Source organism: Eschrichtius robustus, chromosome 2, assembly GCF_028021215.1.
Source record: "Eschrichtius robustus isolate mEscRob2 chromosome 2, mEscRob2.pri, whole genome shotgun sequence".
Classification (NCBI taxonomy): Eukaryota; Metazoa; Chordata; class Mammalia; order Artiodactyla; family Eschrichtiidae; genus Eschrichtius; species Eschrichtius robustus.
Genome location: NC_090825.1, coordinates 145,088,126 through 145,115,500, shown reverse-complemented (window position 1 = coordinate 145,115,500; position 27,375 = coordinate 145,088,126). Strand labels below are relative to the sequence as shown.

Genomic DNA, 27,375 nt, shown 5'->3' with positions numbered 1-27,375 from the left:
AGTTTATTAGTTGATTTATTTAGAAGTGAGAGGCAATTTCCTTTTGCCTAACATATTTCAATAGACATCTAATTAACCCACTGTTAATGGTTAAGTATGTGTCAACTTGGCTGAGCCACGAAACCTAGATATGTTGTCAAACATCATTCTAGATGTTTCTGTGAGTTCTTTTGGATGAGATTAACATTTAAAGCTGTGGACTCTGAGTAAAGCAGATTTCCCTCCAGAATGTGGGTGGGCCTACGCATGCAATTAGTTGAAGCCCTGGATAAAACAAAAGGCTGACCTCCCCTGAACAAGGGAAGCTTTTGTAGCAGACAGCTTTTGGACTTGAACTGTGCCATCAGCTCTTCTTTGGGTCTACAGCCTGCCAGCCCACTCTGCAGATTGTGGACTTGTCAGCCTCCCTATTTACAAAATGCAGTTCCTTAAAATAAACTTCTCTTTCCAATACATCCACTTAATGTATACATGAAATTAAGTTATAGACCAGGCTATAATCATTTACAGGAAAAAGTCTTTATTTGTAAAGTTTAGAATTGAAAATATATATTATATGTGTATGTGTATGTGTGTGTGTGTGTGTGTGTGTGTGTATATATATATATATAAATTATATGTACCAGGGAATTAAGAATCCCTGAAGTTTCTTTTTTCTTCCTTTATTCCCTTTGATAACACGCTATTATCTATACAGAGTAAAAAAACAAAAAGGGGATAAATTATAGCAGTTTTATTTTAAATTTCAAAATTATATTTTTCATGTAATTGAGACATAAAATTTAAATCATGTATATGAATACAAAGATGAACATATGCGCTTTATACGCTGACAAAATCTAGTTACAATATAATATATATTTTTAAACCAAGTTTTCTATTTTCACAACACAGTGAAAAACTACGTTCATAAAAATGTACATAGGAAAATATAATAGTTAATGTGTTCTCTTTTCAAATATATATGGCTCTGAAGGTACTTTAAAAATCTATATACAATGTAACCAATAAATTTGTAATAACACTTTCCTTCAGCTAATGGTTTATTCACTGTGATTCATAGTTCATCACTTAAGGAACTCTCCTGGCTAGAATCACAAACACATTTTGAATGTTTGGTCAAAGGAGCATGAAAATGCCAGTTCCTGGCACAACGAGTAGAAGGAAATAACCTACAGGATGGTATACTTCAGATAAAGACAATCTTAACTAACCTCCAGAGCAATCTTTTGGGCAAGTGGTACCTTACTCTCATTAAGTCTTTACTGCTGAGGGCACTGGGTCTCTGGAGTTGATTTGGAGGACACGTATACAATAGGGTGTGATTTCTTACAGGTTGCCTTTTCCAATTTGCTTGCAGTTTCTTTCCCTTCTTTAACTTCTGTTTGAAGCCTTGATTCAGCAGCTAACCTACAGGCATTAAAGCATCCACTCTGAATTCAAATGTGGTTAGGAAAAATTAAAGAAGAAACAATCCTCCAGTATAATGGACCTCTTAATGAGACATGGTGATTTTTTTTTTTTTAGGTATATAAGGAGAAAAATTATAGTTGACTTCAATACCATTAAAAAAACTCATTAAAAAAACTAAGTCACTGCTGCACTAAAAGAACCTTTTTATATCAATAGACTTAATTTTTCAAATGTCTAAAGAAATGTCTTTAAGGTTGAATAAAAAGCCATGTCAAAGCCTAAATTAAAGAATTAAAATATAATGAGGGTGCCTATCATGATAAACACAACTAACAAAAAAATTTTTAATGCTAGAGCAGTATTTTAATGTTAACATGACTTACAAAAGGCAAATGCAAGATAAAATTTAACAAGGAATCCTGGGCTGCATGAATAGATGTCTATTTATCTACTAAAAAAACTCAAATTGAATTTCAACTAGCAAAATAATAATTTAAGAAAAAAAACAGTAAAGAGATATTTTAAAGTGCCTATAAGGATATTTTATAACAAGAGCATCAATTAAATTATAAAGCATGCAATAGTGAAGTTCCCAATAAAAGCCGTATTTATTATTACAATATTACCATAGGATTGTGTGTCTAAGTTAATCATGCAGAGAGCAAAAGGTTGGAAACATCTAAAGTTAGCAGATGGACTCACACACACACACAAAAACAAATGTTTTGTTATTTTATTTGTTTTTGTTTAGCAAGACAAAAAAATTCCAACGTGCTACTTGAGTCAAACAAGTAGCTAAATACATTTGCTTAAATAATTTTTATCAAGCAAAAAAAGGCAGAAAAAGAAATGAAGACAACATAGATAGTAAGGTTTGCACTGATCAATTCTGGAAATTCACCTCCAGGAATATACAATGGTCAAAACAGACGTACACAGTGAATCACATATATACAAGCATAACCTGTTGAATTCAATTCAGAACTACTCGAAACCATGTGTGTATCAGATATCATTCATTTAAAGCTGCTTCTTCCTTGAGAATATTAATCTTTGATTTTATGTGACTTATGGGTTATAATGTGATTACATAAAATTTCAAGAAATGGAGTAATACATTACTCCTATTACTAATTCTAATAACTGCAATATTGTTGAAGTGCTTTCTTTGTTGAATACTGTTTAGTAGCACTGAAGACTTGAAAACAAATCAGATAAAACATACAAGAAAGCCCTTTTACATAAGGTGGGCTATGTCTTACTATTTCAATTCGAATGCATACTAGTAAAATGTCTTATTCTGTACCCCTCCATCGAAGACTGACCCTGGGAGTACCTTAAAGATCTCCTTTCATAGCAGACAATCCAAGCTAACTATTTTCACATCAATATGCTTAATTTTTAGAATGTCTATTTATTTTAATTACATTTATCATTCCACTGCATAAAGACATCCTTCATCTTTTATCACCTTCTCCATTTTCCACATTCACTTCTTTTTTGCCCATTCTTGGTCCTGCCACACACACCAAGAACGTGTTTCTTATACCACCCTAACCTCAGCCACTGTACCTACCTTTTCCTTCCACTCACTTTCTCTCACCTTCTGCCTTCTATTATTTTAATTTTTTTTTTAAAGGATAAGGTCCTTAAAACATTAATTCTTACAGACATACATGTCTGACACTTCCTCTTTTAGTCACAAACTCAATTATGCAGAAACTAGAGGCTTTGAAGTTTGGGTGTAAATTGAAAATGAATTACCTTTGATATTTTAAAATGTCAGAATAGGTATTAAAGCACATTCTTGAAGGCTTAGGATAAACAATTTCAAAAGCCGTAAAACATTTCACCTAACAGTTTTTTGGAAGGCTGAAATTTCTTAGACTAATGGAAAGCCCTTTTAGGAGATAAGTTAATTTTTTTTCATGGCAACTCTTGAACCAGGAAAAAAATAAAACTATACATTTATTCAAACCAACAAAACATTCAAAGAGGTACTAGACTGTGGTATTTCTGCCTCATGACACAGAAAAGTGTTACTTTTTAAAACAATTCCCTTATTCAGGAGTCCTTTTCCCCTGTAATCATTTTAGTCTTTCTTAAAGTTTTAGAAAATCGGAAGGTAGGCAGATGAAATTGGGGAATTATACTGCATGCAATACTAAGAAAATAGATAAAGAAACAGATAGTGCAGTTCATGCAGCGATAGAGAAGAGATGGAGAGGACTGCTCACTGCCTTGAAGGAAAGAGGACACTGACCTGGGAGAGTTAGGGGTGTTTCCACTTCTTTCACTTAAGGCTTCCGACTCAGCTGGAACTCCTATAAGTTTCACACATTTCTTTTCCTTCCTTGGCTGAATACCCACGGACAGATTTTTGTAAGGAGACAGAATGACTCCTGATGTGTTTACAGAAACTGTCTTTTCCAACTGCAACTTATCTTCTAAATTGTTAGGACAGGACTGTACCTCCTCTTTCTGAGGTGGTGATCTATAAACTTCTTCCTCAACAGCACTGGTGGTACATACATCGTTAGGGGTGGTTATATCCACAGGAAGTACCTCACGCCTCTTTTTGAGTACAGGCACTTCAATTTTCTCTGAGAAAAAAAACAATTAAAAATAGACCTAGTCAATAAATCAAACACACAATCAACATAAGGTAAAACTAGTTATAAATGTATTTTTTTCCTTTCCTTTTTTTCCACTTCCATTCCTTTAAAACCCATTCATCTCCTTACTGAAATACATTGTCTTTAATCCTTTCTTTTTCATGGATTCCATTAACTATATCTTTTCAAGGTTATCTGGCTATAAATTTTTCCTTGGGATCTCAATATATTTGACTCTAGGAATGAACACTTAAATGTTCTCTTCTAGGGTTATGATGAAAGTTGCATGGGGCTTCATAAGATCTCACCATGGAAATCAGGAAGGATATAGTGGCGAAGAGTCAAGGAATCCAGGTACTAATCCTAGTGCTAACAACACTCTGCAGCTGGGTGACCTTGGGAAAGTCCTTAACCACTCTGAGCTTTGTATTCTTTCTTTTTAAACCTTGAATATAATAGTCATCATTTATTGAGCAACTACTAAGTGCAAAGCACTGTGTTAATCTGCTATATGCATTCACATTTAATCTAAGGCATGAGCTTTGTTTTCTTTACCTGTAAAATGGGGATTAAAAGCACCCATTGAGTGAAGACTCGATACTGTGTCTTACAAGGATTAACATAACATCATTCCATCCCTTATGCGGGTCCATATACACAGTCACAGAATTAACTGTTCTAATTACCTTTTCTGTATCCCCATACCAATGTGTCTTTCATTTTCAAAATCAAAATATTAGTGAGGTTGGAGAAACCATGGTTGAATGTGGGGTTGGTGTTCCTGTTGGTATCACTATTGTTTTTAAATCAGTATTTTCCCTTTCTCTAGCACTGCTCCTTTGAAATCCACACCATCTAGATTCATTATACTTCCTCCTGCTTGCTGTATTCAGTTCACAGCAGACCTTTGAAATTTGAAACGGATAATTCTTAATCAGGACAGGCTATTAATCAGGGAAGGGAGAAAGGATGAGAGAAAAAGAAGCTATAAAGAAACTATAAAGAATCCTTATTATTGCTGACAACCTCCCCACTATTGTTGAGAATCACTTCAGTCACTGAAATAATAATGAAGAGAGAGTTGTAGACATGTGAACAGTATAGGGGCTGAAAAATCTATAACCTAAAACATGTAACAGAACTTTTTTTTTGGTCTAAGGACCATCACATTCTTAGACTCTTTTATTTTGGGCCTTTTATTTTTTAATTTACGTAATGTAAAATCACTTTTTTAAATGTATAATATGCAGAGCCTATATGCTTAGGCTATTTCCTATCTCAGTGATTAGACTTGATAGTTGTCCTCTAATATCTGTCCTGCTATTCCTTAATAGAATCCCAAAGATTTAGTTGGGAACGTGGACCCTGAGAATCAAGGCTGAATTTCTCTGCTATTCCTCTAGGCAGGTAAGGCCACGTGACTAAATTCTGCTCAAGGAGATATATGTTGATGAACAATGCAAAAGAAGCCTAGATCCTGACATTGACCAGTCTTAGAATGCCCCCTCCAGACTTTTATCAGGGAGAGGAATAAATACCTATCTTGTTTAAGTCTCCATTATTTTAAGTTTTCTATAAACATTAGTATTAACTAATATAGCTCTCAAACATCAGTTGCCTCAACAAAACTGAACTCTTTGGTATTACATAAGATGCTGCAATCTTAAATGGAAAAGTCTCAAATGTCAAGGTTCTACTATACAGATACCCAAAAAGAATACCCATTACATTCATGCACATCTAGTACCCAGTTTCTCTTTGAATTTTCCTACACATTTTGTAGCAATAAATTTATTAAATACAGATACATAGCCACAAATTAGTTTGTAATATGATGTGCATAAAGCTGTAGCAAGAAAAAAAACTGATATGATCTCTCAGAGCTTCTCGTGATATAAAAAACAAAATATGAGACATACATACCTTCAGGTTCATACTTCAGTTTTAACTCATCTAGTTTAGCTCTCAGTTTCATATTTTCACTTTGGGAAAGCTGGAGGCACCTTTCATTCAAAAAAAGTTTTCGCTCAATATCCAGAGCCCGCTGGCTCTCAAATAATGCTTTCATTCGCTGGATGGACAATTCACCTTTAGTTCTTTCATTTTCTTTACTATATTAATAAAAAAAAAAGAGAACCAAGGAATATTAGAATAACACAATAAGCAAGTGTAATAGTTAGTACAAATTATTTACTATATTATATATTTGAACTCTTAGTAAAATATATTTCCCTGGATTTTTAGTAACAAAGAAACAATAAGCAAAATAAGCTTTAACAATAGCAGTTTCAAATTAAAAAAATATCTCGTTTCAAAGGAAATGAACAAAGGGGAGCATATTTTCCACATTTATGCATGGATAAATAAATTCCTTTAAGTTTTACGTTACATGATATTTATTCTTTAAAAATTTAGACTATAAGAACATTTTCTACTTTAAAGTTCTTTTTTACTTACTAATCTGAAAAGCTTTATGAAAAACATAAAGAACTACAAACATTTCATTATTCATTGAAAGTATTTTTCTTCAATAACCAGCACTAATTATATCCTGAATAAATCTCATTTGCTGCACAGAGGTATTTCTGTTGCCATTCCTTTCTGGAATTTTCTTTTGGCAATTTAAAAATGAAACTATTACCACTTATTATGAGCAAGTCAAAAGAGTCTCTGTCTTCCCAAGCCCCCAACACTTACTTTAAGTTTTCAAGCTTTATTTGAAGTAAATCTGTGTAATAGGTGTCATCTTCCAGAGCAACAGAGTTGGCTGAAGGCTTAGATTCCATACTTTCATATAAACTCTAAAGAAAACAATTCTTATTACTTAAAATAAGTAACAAATTAGGTTAGCATAGGTTTATTAATAATGGTATCAGCTACCACTTATTGAATGCTTATCATATGGCAGACACTGTGCTAAGCACTATCCACTTAACTCATTTACCTTCTGAAGTAGGTACAAGAATGAGCATTCCTCTCCTACAGATGAGGGAACTGGCTCACAATGCTACAGGCAAGTAAACTGAGAAGAGAGAATCCGAACGCAGATCTGTCTCCAAAGCCTGTGGTTCTAAGTACGCCTGTATCCTCCCTCTGGTTTCTCTCTTCTGGCTTTTAAAATGGAAGAAACAAATACTCACAGGGTTTAATTCTGGCCTTTATGACAAAGCCATAAATTACAAAAATATGAACAAGAGTGGAGATCCTTACAGTTATTTTTGGTGCCCACTCTTCTGAGATTCTGATGGAATCTCTGTACAATTTCTCTAGGGGGAAAAAAAATGTAAATCTGCTTAAAAACATGTAAACAATTTCAGAGATTGCAGGTAAAAGTCCCTAATTTAAAGCTGTAATTTTCAAAGTCTAGTGCAGAGTCCACTAGTGAGCCACATACACCGGCCAATAGATGTTTTGCAAATTTAACCAAAATTGCAGTCCTTTCAACAGTTCTTACAAGAGAAAGAAAGTTATATAAACTTAAAATTTTATGATACACTAACGGCTACAATTTAGAATGCCTAAAAGGTTATTAACGTTTACAAAATATGTCATTTGTAAACTTTAATTAATTCTTTAGTGAGAAGATATCTGTGCTCCCTAAGTTAATTTATAAATTCAATGCAATCCTAATAAAAATGCCAACAAATTTTTTTTGGAGCTAGACAAGATGTTCACAGGGAAAAACAAACATGAAAGAATAGCCAGGAAAAATGCTGAGAAAGAAAAGCTATGGTGGGAGAATATCCTTACCAGACAAAACATACTATAAAACCTCTAAAATTAAAAGCATCAGTCTGATGTGCAGAGAGGTAGGCCAGTGGAATAGAATGGAAAATCCAGAAATAGACTCAAGCATAAATGGAAATTTGATATATGGTATAGGTGTCATATTAAATCACTGCCACAGGAACTTCCCTGGTGGCGCAGTGGTTAAGAATCTGCCTGCCAATGCAGGTGACATAGGTTTGATCCCTGGTCCGGGAAGATCCCACATGCTGTGGAGCAACTAAGCCCATGTGCCACAACTACTTAGCCTGTGTTCTAGAGCCCGCGAGCCACAACTACTGAACCTGCGTGCCCTAGATACCATGCACTGTAAATACTTAGCCCACTCGCCGCAACTACTGAAGCCTGCGAGCTCTAGGGCCCATGTGCTGCAACTACTGAGTCCACGTGCTACAACTACTGAAGCCCACATGCCTAGAGCCCATGCTCTGCAACAAGAGAAGCCACAATGAGAAGCCTGTGCACTGCAATGAAAAGTAGCCCCCGCTCGCCGCAACTAGAGAAAGCCCACGCGCAGCAATGAAGACCCAATGCAGCCAATAAATAAATAAATAAATAAATAAATAAATAAATAAATAAACCACTGCCACCAAGATTGACTTCTTTTTTTTTTTTTTCACACACACACACTGTATTTTATTTTTACAAGAGATAAATAGACTGACACCAAGCATTGTACATGGATGATCACAACAAAAGCAACGATGATTGCAATTACCAAACATGAAACACACTCATACTATGTCATAATATTGACATTCAGTCCAGTAATCCTCCACTGTAACAGCTCCTTTACTTTGCAGTGAAAATTGATTTGTATATTCTTTGCCTCTGAGTCCTTGTGGGATTTTTTTTTTTTTAAATTCAGACAGAAAGTCACAAAAATTATACTTATACTTTATACTTAATAAATGATGCTGGGACAACTGGCTAGTTATTTGGAAAAGATAAAGCTCGACTTATATCTCACACTATACACGAGAATAAAATTCAATAGAGATCAGATCTCTAAATGTAAAAAGTGAAACTGTACAAATACTACAAGAAAACGTGTTAATTCCTCTATACACGCAGGCAAATAAATACACCTATAAAACAAGCACTATGATACATTATTGCCAGCGGGAATCTAAATTGGTACAAGCCATGTGGAGGAGTTTGGGAACATCTAACAAAACTACGTATTAATTTACTTTTGACCCAGCAATTGCACTGTAGGAATTATCCCTGATGATACATCTACAACAATAAGGAAACGCAAATATATGCAAAATGTACTTTGTAGCACTGTATATATAGCACTGTATATAATTGCAAAATAATGGAAATAATCTAAATACCCAGACACAGGAGAATGTATGAGAATCCATACAATGGAATTCTTTGTTGCTGTTAATAAGAATTAGGAAGTCTCTCTAAACTGAGATGAAGTGATTTCCAGGTTAAAGTTAAATGAAAAAAAGGAAAGTGTAAAAGACTGTGTTATGCTACATTTTGTCCAAAAAAAAAGGGAGAAAATAAAGCCTACATAAAGCTGCTCTTTTTGCAAAAAGAAACAGCATGAGTAAATCAGAAACAAATGAAACTGGCTACCTAAAGGGGTGGGGTGGAAACAGCATAGAAGGGATGGGGAGACAGATAGGTCTCTGAGTGTATCTTCTTTATAGTTCTTTTAGAACCTTGTTTATGTTTCACTTGGAAAAAGTATATACATAAATTCAACAAGGATGGATGGAGGGCAACAAAACAAAATAGAAACAGAAACAAACAAACCTAACTGTATTTCAGATGCTTAACACACTCATACCAAACAGGGGTAAGGGAGGAGGGGAAAAAAAAAACCCAAGTAACTTTTGAACACAGTATTTTGACTATATACCCTCAGGCTAAAAACAAAAAGAACTACAAACAAATCCTGAACTTTAGTGAGTAGGGTAATTCCGAAACTATCAATATACGTATCCTAAGAATGAGTAAATACGCAAATATATTGAGGACAATAACCGCCAGGTTTTCCACTGTTGGATAAAATGGGGTAGGCAATGAAGCCTGTGGTATCAGATTCAAACTGGAGTTATTAAGTATGAAATCAAGGTTTTCTTATGTGTGTATATATATATATATATAAATACATACACTCACACAAACCTATTCACACAAAACATTCATAAATATGCATATAACACATGCATAAATACACTAAATATACGCACACAGACTTCTAGCTCTGTCTGCTAAAAGGGTCTAGAAGCGATGACATTCCAGTAAGCAATAAGCACATCTAGTGCCCAGTTCTTGGTTTCTAAGTGCCGTTGTCCTCTTAAAGGAACCTGCACTCCTTGCAGAAATGCTGATTCCAAGGCTGGGGCAGGTGAGCTAGGAATATCTTGTAATGGCAGAGTAAGGAAGTATTCCTACTGGCCAAATCTGGGTGATCAGAGTAAATAAAGAAGTTACAGACTACAATCCATAGGATAAAATAAGAATTCATGAGGCTATATGATATCAATAAATAAATAAGTGAGGAGGAAAATTCTTTTCAATCTCTTTATTATTCTTCTAACTAATAAATGTAGAAGGAATGATGAAATTATCATTTGGCAATCATCACAGTAATACCTGTTTCAGGCAAGAATCATCAATGGATGTTCAAGTATAAGGAAAAACAGATATATACTTGGTCTAAGAACTCCCCACAAGATATTTATTAATTACAAAGGGAAGAATCGTAACCGTACACTGGAGAAACCTGGCAGGCATAACCACAACCAATCAAGGTTAATATAACCAGTTATGGTACAAACAAACATTATGTACCACCTGATGTACACATTGAGAAGGGTATAATAATACTCCTGTAGTATTCCCGTCAAAAATACATAGCCTGAGTCTAATTATATCACACACCCCCTAAAATGAGAGAAAATCTACAAAGCAAACGGCTGTACTCTTCAAAAATGTCAAGGTCATAAAAGTTAAAGAAAGCCTACAGAATTGTTCCAGGTTAAGGGAGACTAAAGAGACTTGGCAATTAAAGACAACATATGATCACGGATTGGACCCTAGAAAGGAAAGCATTTGGGTATTTTTGTTTTCCAAGAAGGACATTAGTGGTAACTGGTAAAATGTAAAAGGCAACTTAGCTAAAACTACATATCAATGTTAGCTTCCTGATTTTGATCATTGTATCAATACTATGGTTATGTAAAAGGATAAGCTTCAACATTGAGGTACAACATAAGGGTTAAGGGGTATCTGGTTTGTAACTTACTCTCAAATGTTTAATATAAAAATGTACACACATGGAGAGAGAGAGAAAATAAAAAAGCAGATGTGGTGAAATTGATAATTGGGGAATCTGGGTGAAGGGTATATAGAAATAATTTCATGACTTTTCTGGGAGTTTGAATTTATTTCAAAAAATTTTAAATAGTTTATTAAAGACCTCTATGAATTCCAGTTGCCACATAATATTGGACAATGTGACAAAAATATTACTATGCATCCATTAAAAAACAGAGGTGGAGAGCACTGAAGAAGAATCAATTACTGGTAACACTCAACAGGAGAAACAAATCTCACTGACATAATGTTGAGTGGAAGACAGAAACAAAAGAGTATGTAATGAATGATTCCATTTATACGAAGTTCAAGAGTATCTGTACATGTAAAGCTGATAAAAAGTTAGAAGGTAGGAGTACTCACTTAAAAGGGACATGACGGTGCTGCTCTGGAGTGCTGGAAGTATTCTATATCGTGAGCTGGGGAGTAATTATAAGGGGGTATATGTATGTAAAACTCATTAAGTTGTACACTAAAGATATGGGCACTCTGAGTATAACTGAGTTACAATTTACAACAGCAACAGATATGAAAAGCATAAAGAAACTAGAAGAAAACATTAAATATTGGTAAATCTCAACGGAAATTATACACTAATTACATAATAAAGAAACTCGTTCAAGTTAGAAGTATTAAGATACTCAAACCAAAATTTGGCTGTGTTTTTTAAAGGTGTTTATACATACCTTAAATTTCTCCAGATTCCTAATTTCACCTAAGAGATGTTTAATTTCACCATTCTTTTGCTCCAGCATGGCAAGTAACCGTTCCTGCTGTTCAAATTCAGCTTGAGACCCTTTCATTTGTAGCAATGTGGCGATTTGTAGCTAGAAAAAAAAAATCCCTCCCCCCCCCATAAAAATTGAGTGGGGGAGAGGAAGAGTCTGATAACCATATTTTCGATACAGTTCATATTTTGTACTATATTACTTTGACCTCATTTTGGAAGCTAAACTAATTAGCTATTTCTAGTCTAATACTAGACTAGAAAAATTTGAAAACATTTTATACCAATAATCTAGTTAGACATAACTCTTTAGTACTTATTTAGACTACTTATGAGTGATATTTGAAGTCCATAACAATTATTTGTACTTCTGTGGAACATAATTGAACTGCATGGCTGTGGTCTGGAAGCACGTCACTTACGCAGTAAATGGGCCTGGCCAAATGCTGTGCTGTACTCATCATATGCACTCTCATTAAGGGTCTGAAGCAGTTTCTCAAAAATTTTGATTAACTTCAGTAGTATTAAGTGGGGGAAATTATTAAGCTACTCACATTCACAAATGTAAGATTCACAAAGAACAAGGATGGAAAGCAAAGGTAAAAGGCAATCTAAGGATATTGAAGCAAACTTTAATACAAGTATAAATTTATTTTGTAAGAGCAGCAATCAACTTACCTAATTATGACTCCACCTAAACCTGGAGTTACACAGCAATCAGAAGGAAATTAACTAAAATCTAAACCTAGCAATCCTTTCTGCCATGGGAAATTTCTGGAGTTCTTAAAAAATGTCAATTAATTTAAATACATTTTTGAGTAAAGCAAGCAATGATATGAAGTTTTAGCTATGGTTACAAGTAAGAGAGAAAGGTGACTTTTAACATTTTTAAGGATCCACTCTTTGTTCCTGCTTCAAACTGGAGGCTAGACACATTTAGCCTCGGAAGATTCAGAATGCTACCTGTGTCTAAAGACAGTTTGGGGTATCATGGGAACATTCAGAGATTAATAACAGTAGCCCAACAAATACAAAAAGAAAACAAAGAGCAAATATGAGAAAATTTACAGAGAAACAATTCCCAGATAGGGGAGAGCCTCAGTAAACCAGATGGCACAGTTAAAATCCTTAGAAATAAAAGCCACAACTATTGTTTAAGTCAGCACTTCATTTAACTCCAGGACAACTCTAAGAGTCAAGTTGTATCATCTCTATTTTACAGATGAGGTGACTGATGCTCTGCAAAATAAAAATACTTGTCCAAGGTCACACAACTAACAAGTGACAGACTAGGATTCAATCCCAAGTTCATCTAATGCCAAAGTTTAATCATTGACCTTTCCTATTTCTTTGGTAAATCTCATCATCCTGAAAGAGAGGCAGGAAGCCTTACAGACTTCTAGTTATCACCTCAGGAGGGTTAGGCATAACAGATCAGGTATCAGGAGTCTAAGGATTGGTACAATACTGGAATCTTTCCAGCTTCAGCATGTTTTTCTGTTACCGGCTGTTTGAAATGACGCCCAACAAACGCTTAAAATTACAAGGGCTTATATGCTTGACTTGAGAAACTACAAGGAAAGGAAATTCAAATTTCAGTCTATAACTAAGCCTTTGTGGGAGAATTGAAGAATTGTGGGAGAGCTAGTTTTAGTTGAAGTAGGAACCTTAGAGCTATCCTCAGAAAGAAACTAGGCCAACAGTAGGAAAGAAAAACTTTTTAATACTTGTTTTTTCCCACTCCACAAAGAAAGAGCTAATGGCAAGGCTAGTGAGTAACAATTAAAAGCTCAATCTCTCTGGAAAGGCTAGTGAGTAACAATTAAAAACTCAATCAATCAATGGATGCTAAAAATACCACTACTAAATCTACACAGGATTAATTTTTTAAAATAAAATATAAAAGGGATCTTTCATTCAATTAAAAAAAGTTTTTTCTAAAATCATGCAGTTCTAGAAATAATTATGTAAGTATATTCCTTGAAGGAAAAGATGCTTTCTTTGATATATTTGTACATGTAATGCTGATTCAAAATAGGTTTAATAAATCTTTGATCATAATAATTCTGTACCTTCATTCTTTGCATCTGTTCTCTATTAAATGCATTTTGCTTCTTTAGTGACTGATACTTGACTTTCATGCTGATAAGCTGACGTTCCATTGCTGCCCTTCGATCTTCCACCTAGAAAATATTAACATGTTTAATTATGTTTTTATTAAGTGAAATGCCAATTTAATCAATGGAATATTTTAAGTACCTCTGCAAACAAAGAGTTGCCTTTACTGTTAGGGTCCAAGGCTTGCTGGAGTGCCTGGTCTAGCTGCACCTGAAGATCTTGATTTGCTACACGAGCTTTCTAAATTCAAAAGAAAACAATTTAGCTAATAGAGATTAGATTAGCAAGAAAACAATTTATTATAAATTGGAAAGGATGATGTTACTGTAATCACAACACCTCTAAGGCATTATAGTAAGAAACTGCTTCTTTCTGTCGCTCTTCTTTTTCTTCTTTAAGCCGGTCTACCTGGCGCATTAAATTAGTATTAAGAAGTTCTAGTTGTTCTTGTCTGTACTGTAGTTCGTTCACTTCTTCTTTGAGGGTGGTCTATTCAACAGAAATGGAAAAAGAAGAAACTCTCTTGAATAATCCTTCATTTAGCAGCTGTTCAGTTTATCTATCAGCAGTGGTTCACACCCAAAACTAAAACTAAGAAACAGTCAAAGGTTATAAGGTGCATAATAAAATTTTTAAAAAATTATACTCATATACATATCAACTTCCATGCTGCCAACTTTTTATACTGGGCTTTTATGACACAAACTAGGATCAGGATAAATGTCTTAATTCTTCCAGAAGTTTTATTAATCTAAAAGTAAAGTCTGCCTTACATAATCATGTAACCTAAAGCTTTACTTTATTTGAAGTAATCCATCTAAAAATGCTGTAAGGCTGCCCTGGTGGCGCAGTGGTTAAGAATCCACCTGCCAATGCAGGGGACAGGGGTTCGAGCCCTGGTCTGGGAAGATCCCACATGCCGCGGAGCAACTAAGCCCGTGTGCCACAGCTACTGAGCCTGCGCTCTAGAGCCCGCGAGCCACAACTACTGAGCCCACGTGCCACAACTACTGAAGCCCACACGCCTAGAGCCTGCAACAAGAGAAGCCACCACATTGAGAAGCCTGTGCACCACAACAAACAGCAGAGAACTAGAGAAAGCCCACACGTAGCAACAAAGACCCAATGCAGCCAAAAATTAAAAATAAATAAATTTATTTATTTTAAAAAATTAAAAAAATAAAAATAAAAAATAAAAATTCTGTAAAACATTTTTTAATTAGTTAGATCAAAGTTAGGCCAAAAAATATTTCAGCCTTAAAACTAGCTCATAAGGATTATTACAAAAACATGGAAAATATACAAGGGAAAAAAAGAAAACTCCAGAATACACATGCCATAAAAATTACCTTCATACTTTCCATTTCAGTTAGCTCAATTTGAAGAGCCAGCATCTCTGAAGAGATGCTTTCGTGTACACGTTCAGACATTATTCGCATTTCCTCTGATTTGCAAGAAAGGAGTTCCTTCTGATGATCCACTTTGTGCTTCAGCTGCTTTTCACTAAGCCTAGCTTCATCTAATTCGGCTTTCAGCTTTTCTAACTAAAGTAAAAAAAAAAAATCACAATCTTATAAATCAAAAGGTAGTGAAGGTCATCAGAACATACAATTGCAATACAAATTGTTCTGGTATCTGCAGGATAACTATTTTGGAAGGTAGTCAAGCTGAACAAAACTATTTAACTCCTTTTCCCAAAATGTCACATAGTTCCAAATCTTGGAACACTAAGAATACAGGCATACCTGTCTTATTGCATTTTGCTTAATTGCACTTCCCAGATATTGCATTTTTTTTTTTTTTTTTACAAATGGAAGGTTTGTGGCAACCCTGAGCCAAGCCAAGTCTACCAAGCGATTTTTCCAACAGCATTTGCTCACTTCCTGTCTCTGTGCCTTATTTTGGAAATCTTTCCAACTTTTTCATTACTATTATATTTGTTATGGTGATCTGTGATCAGTGATCTTTGATGTTATTATTGTAATTATTTTGAGGCATCACAAACCACACTCATATAAGACGGTGAACCTAATCGATAAATGTTGTGTGTGTTCTGACTGCTCCACCGAATGGTCATTCCTATCTCTCTCCCTCTCCTAGGGCCTTCCTATTCAAGACACAACAACTCAAAATTAGGCCAATTACTAACCTTACAATGGCCTCTCAGTGTTCATATCTCTCACTTTAAATCAAAAGCTAGAAATGATTATGCTTAGTGAGGAAGGCATGTCAAAAGCCGAGACAGGCCGAAAGCTAGGCCTCTTGCACCAAACAGTCAGCCAAGCTCTGAGTGCAAAGGAAAAGTTCTTTAAGGAAGTTAAAAGTGCTACTGCAGTGGACACACAAATGATAAGGAAGCTAAAGAGTCTAACTGCTGATATGGAGAAAATTTTAGACGTCTAGATAGAAGATCAAACCAGCCACAACACTCCCTTAAGCCAAAGCCTAATCCAAACTCTCCTCAATTCTATGATGGCTGAGAGAGGGGAGGAAGCTTCAGAAGAAAATTTTGAAGCCAGCAGAGGTTGGCTCATGAAGTTTAAGGAGAGAGGCTGTCTCCATAACATAAAAAAAAAAAGTGCAAGGTGAAGCAGGAAGTGCTGATTTAGAAGCTGCAGCAAGTTATCCAGAAGATCTAGCTAAGATAATCACTGAAAGTGGCTACACCAAACAATAGATTTTCAATGTAGACAAAACAGCCTTCCAGTAGAAGAAGATGTCATCCAGAACTTCCATAGCTCGAGAGGAAAAGTCAGTGCCTGGCTTCAAAGGACAGGCTGACTCTCTTGCTAGGGGCTAATGCAGCTGGTGACTTTAAGTTGAAGCCAATGCTCACTGCCCATTCTGAAAATCCTAGGCACCTTAAGAATTATATTAAATCTACTCTGCCTGTGCTCTATAAATGGAAAAATAAAGCCTGGCTGACAGCACATCTGTTTACAACATGGTTTACTGAATATTTTAAGTCTACTGTTGAGACTTACTGCTCAGAAAAAATATTCCTTTCAAAATAGTACTGCTCACTGAAAATCCACCTGGTCACCCAAGCGAGATGTACAACGAGATTCATGTTGTTTTCATGCCTGGTAACACAACATCCATTCTGCAGCCTATGGATCAAGGAGTAATTTCAACTCTCAATTCTTATTACTTAAATACATTTTGTAAGACTATAGCTATCCAAGATAGTGATTCCTCTGATGGATCTGGGCAAAGTCAATTGAAAACTTTCTGGAAAGGATTCACCATTCTAGATACCATTAAGAACATCTGTGATTCATGGAAAGAGGTCAACATATCAAAATTAACAAGAGCTTGGAAGAAGTTAAATCCAACCCATGGATGACTTTGAGGGGTTCGAGACTTCCGTGAAGGAGTAACTGCAGATATAGTGGAAATAACAAGAGAACTAGAATTAGAAGTGGAACCTGAAGATGTGACTGAACTGCGGCAATCTCATGATAAAATGTTAATGGATAAGGAGTTGCTTCTTATGGATGAGGAAAGAAAGTGGTTTCTTGAGATGGAATCTGCTCTTGGTGAAGATGCTGTAAGATTATTGAAATGACAACAAATGATACAGAATATGACATAAACTTAGTTGATAAAGTAGCAGCAGGGTTTGAGACAATTGACTCCAATTTTTAAAGAAGTTCTACTGTGGATAAAATGCTAGCAAACAGCATTGATGCTATAGAGAAATCACTCATGAAAGGAAGAGTCAACTGATGCAGCAAACTTCACTGTTGTCTTATTTTAAGAAATTGCCTCAGCTACCACAATCTTCAGCAACCACCACCCCGATCAGTCAGCAGCCATCAACATGGAGGCAACACCCTCCACCAGAAAAAAAGATTATGACTCACTGAAGTCTCAGATGGTTAGCATTTTTAAGCATAAAATATTTTAAAATTAAGGTATATACATTGTTGTTTTTAGACCGAATGCTATCGCACACTTTAATAGACTACTTTGGAAACTAAAAAATTCATGTGACTTACTTTACTGTGATATTCACTTTTTTGTGGTGGTCTGGAACTGACTCTAAAGTATCTCTGAGGTATGCCTGTATGTAGTTTAAAGGGAACGAACTTATAGCAGAAGGGTGAAACTTTAGGGTCAGGCCTAGGTTTAACCTGTCTCACTTACATTCCTCAAATGTAAAACTGTTAAGTGATTGTACCTACCATCACTGTGTTATCGTGAGGCTCTCAACTGAGACTGGGTGGGTAAAACATTCGGCACCACACCTAACACTCACTAAATGGTTTGTTATCAATAAAAAGCTTTTGCTTGATGTCCAGGGTTATCATTATCATCTATATTGAATTATCTTCAATAGGGTCTCAACATTCTTAGAATATATCCTGATATTTGTTTTCTATTTAAAAAATAAGAGCCTTCTAGCATAATTTCTTTTCCCTTTTCTATTTTCATCATGTGAAATAAAAATTTCAGCTGATTGATCTATGTTGAAATGTGGACATTCTTCTGAAAAACATCACTGAATGACCCAAACTTATTGTATGATGAGATGATTGGGGTTTCCTATTTGGCCAAGGCTAGGCATCTTTTAACAGACAGTGACATGCCTCGTTTTATAAGCATACAAATAATCCATACAAGTAATCAGAGTAGGTCTGGATTCCTGGCCACTTTGGCTGCCATGTGAAGAATGAGTGGTATGACAGCAATGATGGAAGCAGGCTGCCTGGATAGTAGGGGAGAGACAATGGTGAGCTGGACTGCAGTGTTATAGCAGAGATGGGTATTTCATAGTTCAAGTTCTGAGAACTTGTTGATGGATTAAATATGAGAAATAAGTGAAAGAAAGATAGCAAATAAAGCTCCAAATTATTGGCACAAGTAATTTGAGAACATCAATAAGACTGAAAATTTTTTTTGAATTATTTAGTCTTTACTCCACCAAAAAGCCATCTCTATAACTGGCCTTACTTCAGACTCTGAATACTTCCTACATTACTCTTTTTGGTTTAGGTAATGAAAATTACTGCTAAACTGAAAATAATATCCAGGAAAAAAAAAAGCATCATTAACAGTTATTGGTGTCTCAACTCAGAGTAGCTTCAGAGAAGCTGGGGTCAGAGTGGTATGCAAGATGATTCTAAGTATTACATGAAAGCATATTTTGATAGTTATGTTTTACTGCATATCAGGACAAAACATAACCAGCTCAAATATATTTCATTGATACCATTACTTAAAATGAGAAAACATTTAAAAAGGGAGTCAATTTAATGAGAATTAATTAACAGTATAGGTGTTACAGGTATATATAAACATCTTAAAAGATGGTACATGAAACACAGTGAAACAGGCTTTGAAATCAGACAGCCTCAGTGCAAATTTGGACTGCTAATTTCTAACTCTATAAACTTATCCAACTTTACTCACTCTGTTTAAACAATGGCTTTCTCATCTGTTATATGGAGGTAATAATGGTACCTCCCTTATGGAACTGTGTAAGAAGTGGATCATATGTATTAGTTTATCTTCAATAAACAAACTATAAAGTATCAACTCTAGTGTACATTAATTTACCAAAAACTATTGGCTTCTTCTGTGGAATTGTAAAGTGCACCACTAGTTGCAGTGAAGGTTAGGGAACTAGTCTTTCTGAAAAGGGACTCGCATACTAGGCACTCTAAGCAAGGAGGTTATGCTGATCACTAAACTAAAACTCCCTAACAGATACTCAGTTGCTAAAATTAAATAATCCTATTTAATTAATAGAATGTTATTTATACAAGTCTCTTAGGTGAACTATTGTTTCTCAGTGTTCCCTCTCCTAATATTAAAATGATGGAGCCCTTAATCTCAGCTGTTTTGCATAGATGTTACTAAGAAAATCTTCTATCACCTAAAGTTTACAAATGGTTGCATAAGCATGAAATATTTTTGTTCTAAAATACAGAGATATCCAAACCTTATTTTTTAGTTCATTCACTTCCTGCCCATGGCTTCTGCTCAGCTGTTCTTCTAATTTCTCCAGGTGCATTTTTTGTTGTTGTTTAATAGCTTCACATTCAGAGCTCAAACTTTCTAACATTCGACTCTTGAGCTCAACTTCTCTCTGAAGAGTATATTTTTCTTGTTCATAATTCTGAAAACAGATTCAATTATAATTCAATCACATAAAAATAACTTAAAGCCATCACACATAAGCAGTTTTCACCTTCAGCTGAATCATTCCTGTTTCACACATTTGCTGCTTTCTAAGTAACAACCACATGTTAAATCTGAAATAACTGAAGTTAATATTAATGTTAAAAACCCGAGAGGTATTTTGAGACTATATTAATGTTCGTGCTAGGGATATGGTAATTGCTTCTATGTCCTGCCAATGAAGTAAAAAGTGCTCTAAGGCTGTCAATGAGTCAAGTTCTCTCTGCTAGGGAAAAAAAAAATTAATAGCATTTAAGTTTTCCTAGTGAGAATTATTTGGTTTGATAATAGTATGCTCTACTGGGCTTCCCTGGTGGCGCAGTGGTTGAGAATTTGCCTGCTAATGCAGGGGACATGGGTTCGAGCCCTGGTCTGGGAAGATCCCACATGCCACGGAGCAACTAGGCCCATGAGCCACAACTACTGAGCCTGCGCGTCTGGAGCCTGTGCTCCGCAATAAGAGAGGCCACAACAGTGAGAGGCCCGCACACCGCGATGAAGAGTGGCCCCCGCTTGCCGCAGCTAGAGGAAGCCCTCACACAGAAACGAAGACCCAACACAGCCAAAAAAATAAAAATAAATAAATAAATAAATAATAATTAAAGGTGAAAAAATAATAATAATAATAATATGCTCTACTTGTAGCTCTGAGTAAAATGAAAAAATAGTGGACAAGGTATAAACAGAAATACTGAATTAGCTCTCACTTTCAGAATGTAGTCATCTGAAAAATGTTCATAAATGTTCATAACACCACTCAGACGAATACAGTGCTAAGACAAAAGTAGTATTTAAGAGGGCTTTTGCTTACTGTCAGGGAAGTTTAAAGGTAAAAAGGGCATTAGTACAAACTTCTTCAACAAGCTTTAAAAAATAACATAAATAAAATCAGATTTAATATGAGAAAAATTTTAAAAAAGGGTTGCCATTAGTTTTTTTTTTTTTTCCTGATATATTTAAACTTTGAGATCAAAGTTTAAATACAATGCTGAGCATTTACTAAATAAAACTGACTTATTCATTCTTTCAATAAATGTTATGCCAAATATTAGGGATATGGCCGTGAACAAGACAGACAAAATTCCGTCTCATGTCATGTCTCTCATGACAGTGGGGCATGAACCACTCAGATGGAGGCAACAGCTCCTGTAAAGCCCATAAGGCAGGACTAGTATAGCTAAAGAACAAAGGAAAGTAGTTTGAGATGAGGCCAAAGGTTGAAAGAGGTCAGATCACATGGGGATCTACAAATCCAGGTAAGGAGCTCAGATTTTGTTGTAAATAAAACTGGAAGCTGCTCTATGCTTTCAGCAGGGCTGTGACATGATCTTTTGCATATTCTTCAATGACCACTTGGCTGATGTGTGAAGAATGAATGGTGTGAATGGCAAATGCAGGAAGCAGGCAACTTAGTCAAAAGGCTACAGTAGTAATCTAAGGGAGAGATGACGGTGGTCTGAACTAGAGTGGCTGTGGTATAGATATTTTGTAGGTCAAGTTCTTAGAGCTTACTAATGGATTAAATACTAGAAATAAGGGACAGAAAGATATTGAGTAAAACTCCTAGATTTTTGGCTCAAGTAACTGGATGAACGTTATTACATTTACTAAGTAAGGTAAAGAATTCTGCAAGAGCATGTTTGGTTAGTGGGCAGGGAATTAACTATTCTGTTTATGTTAAGTCTGAGATGCCCATTAGTGGGTAATTGAATACAAAAATCTAAACTTTAGGGGAGAACTAAGGACTTGGTGTAACAATCATGGGGCATTTAGATGTTATCAAAAACTATGAAGCAAGTGAGGTCACCTAGGAAGAGTGCAGACAAAGCAAAGTCTAAAATTCAATATGTAGTAAAGAGAGTGAAAATAACTTATTTTTCAAACTCAGAACACACTGAGTCAGAAAAAATATTAGAAATTCATTTAGTTCATTTCCCTTTAATGGGGATGGGTGGGAACTAGGCCTAAAATCCTCAGAAAAGAAAAATAATATTAATAATTGCTGGACAACACAGATCTTCAGTAGCTAAGCACATCTTTGTAAGCAGAGGAATCTAGTGTCCTACCTCAGTCACGGTCATCATTTCATTACGACATTTATCCAATTGATTCTGCAATTCGTTCTGGCTCTCCACTAGTTGTAAACCATACTGTGCAGCTTTTAGTCGCTCTTCTTCAACTTCTTTGAGCTTGCATCGAAGATCTGCTATTATATCTGCCTCCATGATTTTTTTCCTGTCTACTGTAAATAAAGGAAATAAAAGCACTTAAGGTTAAACAAAAAACTCCATATCAATAATAAAAGATATGTGTGTGTTTGTGTGTTGTGTGTGTATGTATATATTCAATACCACTGTCATATAAAAACACAGCATTAAAGATTTTCTTCCTGACTTTTAAATGGTCAAATTTGCATTCTTGTTCTAAGAGCCAGGTCTGACTATTTTGTTACCCGATTTGAGACCAAACACAAAAAAAGATGAATACATTTAATTTTGCTTCTAAGGAATGCAGTGTCAGGAAACCATTCAGTTATTGTGTGCTAAGCTTCCTTAAATGCTAAGGTAGGATGGTCTCATAATTATATCACTATACAGGTAACCAAGTTAAGAGAACAATAAAAGAAGTCAAGAAACTTTATAGTAGCATAACTGCTACTTAAAATATAAAAAGATGGCTTTGAATAAGATTCATAAGGTAAGGACTAGCATGTCCACAATTTTTCACAACAGTGTTAACTTCCTGAACACATTAAATTTGCCACATTAAATGTGCTTTATTGAAAACAGACTCACTAGCATTTTCCTAGTTATTCATAAGAAGGCATGCAAAACAGACACCATGTTCAGAGTAATTAAAGAACAATCTCATTCTAGATTTTCAAGCAAGGACTTAAACATTATATATAGAAACATTCCACTTTACCTCAACCTCACTCATCATCCTTTCCAAATTGGTTCCAGGCTCTTAGGCCAGGCTTAAACTCAGCTTTGCCTTCAAAGAGTAACAAGCCATTATTAAGTTATTCTCTCATGTCTCCAGTCAATGTAGTCATTTCATTCAACACATACTTCTTGAACGCCTATGTGCCGAGCTCCATTCTGGGCACTTCAGACACATCAAGTGGTCAAATGGACCCCAAAAAAGGCTCTGCTTTCATAAAACTTACCCTCCAGTAGGAGAAGACAAGCAATAATAATATAACTAAATGCATTAGAAAGTGGAAATGGAAAAAATAAATAAAACAGGGTAAGTAAGCTTGGAAGAGGTGGGTGTATCCTAACTAGGATGAAATTTAAAATGTGTTGAATGGGGATCCCCTCAGGTGACTTCTGAGCAAAGCCTTGCAGAGGATAAGAGAATTAGCCATGTACTATTTAGGGAAATCATGTTCCAAGTAGAGGGGTAGCACTACAGTTGAAGGAAGTCCAAAGAATGAACAAGATAGAGTATACGTCAGAGGAGATAACAGAGGAGAATATGGAGATCAGGCCATTGTAAATAAAGGCTTTAGCTTCTACTCTGGGTGAAATGGGGAGTCACTGCAAAGTCTGGAGTAGAGATATGATACATTTAAAAGGATCATTTTGGCTGATACGCTGAATAGTTTGGAGGGAAGCAAGTTGGAAGCAGAAAGATCAGGTGGGATGACCACTCACACCAGAGTGGCTGCCATAGGAGGTGACGAGAAATGGTCAGATCTAGCATATATTCTGAAGGGAAAGCCAACATGATTTTCGGACAAATGGATTATGTGGGATGTGTGAAAGAGAATTTTAAAATGCCTCCAAAGCTTCTGGCTGAGCAACTAGTAGAATAGATTTGCCGATAGCTGAGGCATCAAAAACTGTGGGTAAAGACTGTTTGGGAAAGAAAATAAGAGGTTTAAGTTTTAAAACATGAAATGTGTCAAGTAAGCAATGGCTGTAAGAGTAGGAGATGGGTATGGGCTGGAGATATAAATTTGGGAGTTATTAGCATAAACACATGAGCTTTGTTATCACTAAAGTATGAGCATAATTAAAGAGAAGAGGACAAAGGTTGGAGCCCTGTTATGAGGTGGGAAAGAAGACTGCAAAGTATACTCAAGCATGACCAAGTGAGGTGGGAGGAAAATGAAGAGCATGTGTTGTCCTAGAAGTCAATAAACAAAAATGTATTAAGGAGGCAGAAGGTCAACTGCACCAAATGCTAAGTTAAATAAGGTGAAAACTGAGAACTGGCCAATGGATTTGAATTCATGGAGGTCAATTAGGAGATGACCCTAAGAGTAGCTTTGATGGGGAGATGTGGGCAAAAGCCTGATTGGAGTGAATTGCAAAGAATGGTAGGAGAACAGTAGACAGCAAGCATACTTTTGCTGCAAAGAAGAGCAGATAAATGGGGCAGTAGCTGGAAAGAAAGTAAGATCAAGTTTTTTGTTTTTTTTTTTAAGACGAAAAATTTTTTAAGAAAAAATAATTTAAAAAAAATTTTAAGAACAAAATTACAGCATGCTTGTATGACATGGGATAGATCCAGGAGAGAAGGAAAACTAATGATATAGAAACATGGAGAACTACTGGAGTGATGAATGTGCAGGGTCTGATTTTTGGACAGGAACATGAATGCTTCATCTAAAGTAAAGGAAAGCATATGGGTACACTGATAAGTAGGTAGATATAGTGTTGGGAGTCTGCCTAAGTGCCCTTCTAATGTCTTCAATTTATCAGTAAATTAGGAAGCAAAATCTTTGAGAATGAAGATGAAGGAGGAAATACAGGATTTTAGAAGCAGGGGGAAAAAAAAGGTATCCTATGTTATCCAGGGCTGGCTGTCACTGCTCTAAAATGCAAGACCTTTCCAAAGCCTGTACATGATGGGGCCAGCCACTAATTGTTGCACTGTTAATAATAATTTATATTTGCTAAGGATTTACCATTTGCCAGGCAGAGTGCTTCAAATGCATTATCACATTTAATTCTCTTAATGGACCTGAGCTAAGTACTACTGTCATCAGTATTTACCAAAGAAAAAATGGAGCTAGCCTCAAGACATCCCAACCAGCAATGTCCAAGGCAACCTAAAAATTAGCTCTCATTCATTCCAAAGATTTGCTGGAATTCCTATTTTGTGTCAGGTACTGTGCTATTGCTGAGGATACGATGTGATCCCCAAACTAGACAATATCCCCGCCTTCCTGAATCTTACAGTCTATTAGTGGAAAGGCATTAAATCAAATAACTGATATGTAAAGTTACAAGTGTGATAAGTGCAAGAGGGAGAGGTACATGGTGCTGAGCCTATAACAAAGGGCAGCTGTCTTAACCTGGGTAGTGGGATGAGGACAGGGTCGGGGGAATATGGACAAGAAAGATTTCCCTGAGGAAGTGACTTTTCAACAGATGTAATGAATGTGTAAGAATTAACCTATCCATCTGCGGAGAGAGGTAGCCAGGGTTGAATAACAAGCACAGCTAATATGTGCCAGACATTGCGCTCGGTACTTTGCAAACATTATCTTATTTAATTCTCTCAACAATTTTATGAAATAAAAGGCTCCCCCCCCCATTTTACATATGTACAAACTGAGGCACAGAAACGTCAAGTAACTTGCCCAGGGTTATCAGGTAGTAAGTGGCTAAATGAGATGGGAACAGGATCTAGTTCCATAGCCTGGTGCTCCTAAACACTTTTCTGTTCTGCCTCTCAGAAACGTCGCATATACAAAGCATTAGGGAGACAGGGAGCTCAGGGAATCAGGCTGCTTGAGTTCTTACCCCACCTTCACTACTCACTGGCTGCATCAACTTGGACAACTTACACAATGTCTTGTTTTGTCATCCGCAAAACAAGGACAATAACATCTACCTAAAAGGGTTTTTTTTTTAGAGGATTAAACCAACAAATGAGTACAAAGCAGCTAGGGCAAAATCCAACACGTAACTGTCTGAGGCAGCGCTGTCCAGCAGAAATATAATGCGAACAAGACATGTCGATTTTTAATTTTCTAGGTGCCACATTTAAAAAAAAAGTAAATACTGGTGAAACTCACTTTAACAATATGTTATTTAACCCAATACATCCAAAAGATGATCATTTCAACATGTAGTCATTATAAAGATTATTAATGAGGTTACTTTTTGGTGTAGTCTTCGGATTGCCAAATGGGGCTATTGGCTGTCGTACTGGACAGTGCAGATCTAGTGTTGGTTATCCTCCGGAGGCCCAGGCAGCGGACCCGGCTTTCCGTATCTACGCAGAATCCTCGGGAGCATCGAAGCGGCCCAACGGAATATTGAGACCGGCTCGGAACCTGGTTTATAAGAACTGAGTTCCGCCGAAGAAGCTGTTCCAGCTGAAAGCCTGGGCGGAGACCCAGGCCCCCGGTTTCCTTAGGCCCTGCTCTCCCCTCCCCAGTAGTCCTCTCCATGCCGCTCCCCAGCTTCCCTCTTCACACGCACTTCCATCCAGGTACCTTGCCCCTACCTCTCTCCTCACCCCTTCCCCTGCTGCTGCAGCTCGCCGCGCTCAGATTCTCGACGTTAACTCCACCGCACCGCAGAGACACCGGCCCATTCACTCAGCAAGCTCTCGGTTAAGCGCCAGGGCTTTTTGAATGTAGTTCCCGCGAGAACTCACATGTCTCGCGAGACTTTCCGCCCTAGCGGTGCGTAAAGGCAAAAAGGGGAGGAAGGTCCAAGACTGCCACGCCCCGCCTACAGCGACTGCGCAGGTGCAAGTGGAGAGCCTTGGGTTTGGTGCAGGCGCAGACGTGGTTCTGTGGCTCGTCAGTCTTACTCAGGGTTGGTCTTCTGGGTGTTTTTTTGTTTGTTTGTTTCTTTTCCTAACGACTGTACCTTCTGGAGGGATAGTGTCACTAGAAGGCGAGGCGGTGGGGGAATTCCATAGTGTGCTGGCCTAACAGCGCGTTGGCCAATGTGCGTTCTGAAAGCTCTGCCCTGTGATACCTAGTTTATGGTTCCAGGAATTTAAATCAGTGTGACAGTGCTGAAAAACGTTATAGACAGAATCACAGTTACTCTTATAGGACAGAATGACAGTTATTATAGCGGCCTTAAACACTTGCACCTTCACCATGCGCGAGTACAGTGCTAAATTTTACACGGATTATCTCATTTAAGCCCGCCAACAGCCTTATGAGGTAGGTATTATTGTCTTTTTCTGCAAAGGAAAGCAAAGCCCCAA

The 27,375-nt window shown here is 36.4% G+C and overlaps 1 protein-coding gene across 8 annotated transcripts; it reads right to left on the bottom strand.

The window, feature by feature from the left end:
* Window positions 1-950: 950 nt before the first annotated feature.
* Window positions 951-26,785, bottom strand: SPDL1 (spindle apparatus coiled-coil protein 1). 8 transcript variants are annotated; one of them, XM_068534606.1, is made up of 12 exons: window positions 26,656-26,785; window positions 22,254-22,429; window positions 19,949-20,125; window positions 15,351-15,545; window positions 14,341-14,490; window positions 14,143-14,241; window positions 13,956-14,066; window positions 11,843-11,983; window positions 6,726-6,829; window positions 5,952-6,139; window positions 3,677-4,016; window positions 951-1,410 (listed from the first exon to the last, which is right to left on the bottom strand). In XM_068534606.1, the coding sequence occupies exons 2-12, from the start codon at window positions 22,410-22,412 to the stop codon at window positions 1,263-1,265; spliced, it is 1,812 nt and encodes a 603-aa protein (XP_068390707.1). In that variant the 5' UTR covers window positions 22,413-22,429; window positions 26,656-26,785; the 3' UTR covers window positions 951-1,262. The 8 variants fall into 8 exon arrangements, with proteins under 8 accessions (XP_068390707.1, XP_068390703.1, XP_068390699.1 ...); XM_068534602.1 differs by lacking the exons at window positions 951-1,410; window positions 26,656-26,785 and adding exons at window positions 23,113-23,181; window positions 26,307-26,613 and having other exon boundaries at window positions 3,478-4,016; XM_068534598.1 differs by lacking the exon at window positions 951-1,410 and having other exon boundaries at window positions 3,478-4,016.
* Between the last annotated feature and the right edge of the window lie 590 nt (window positions 26,786-27,375).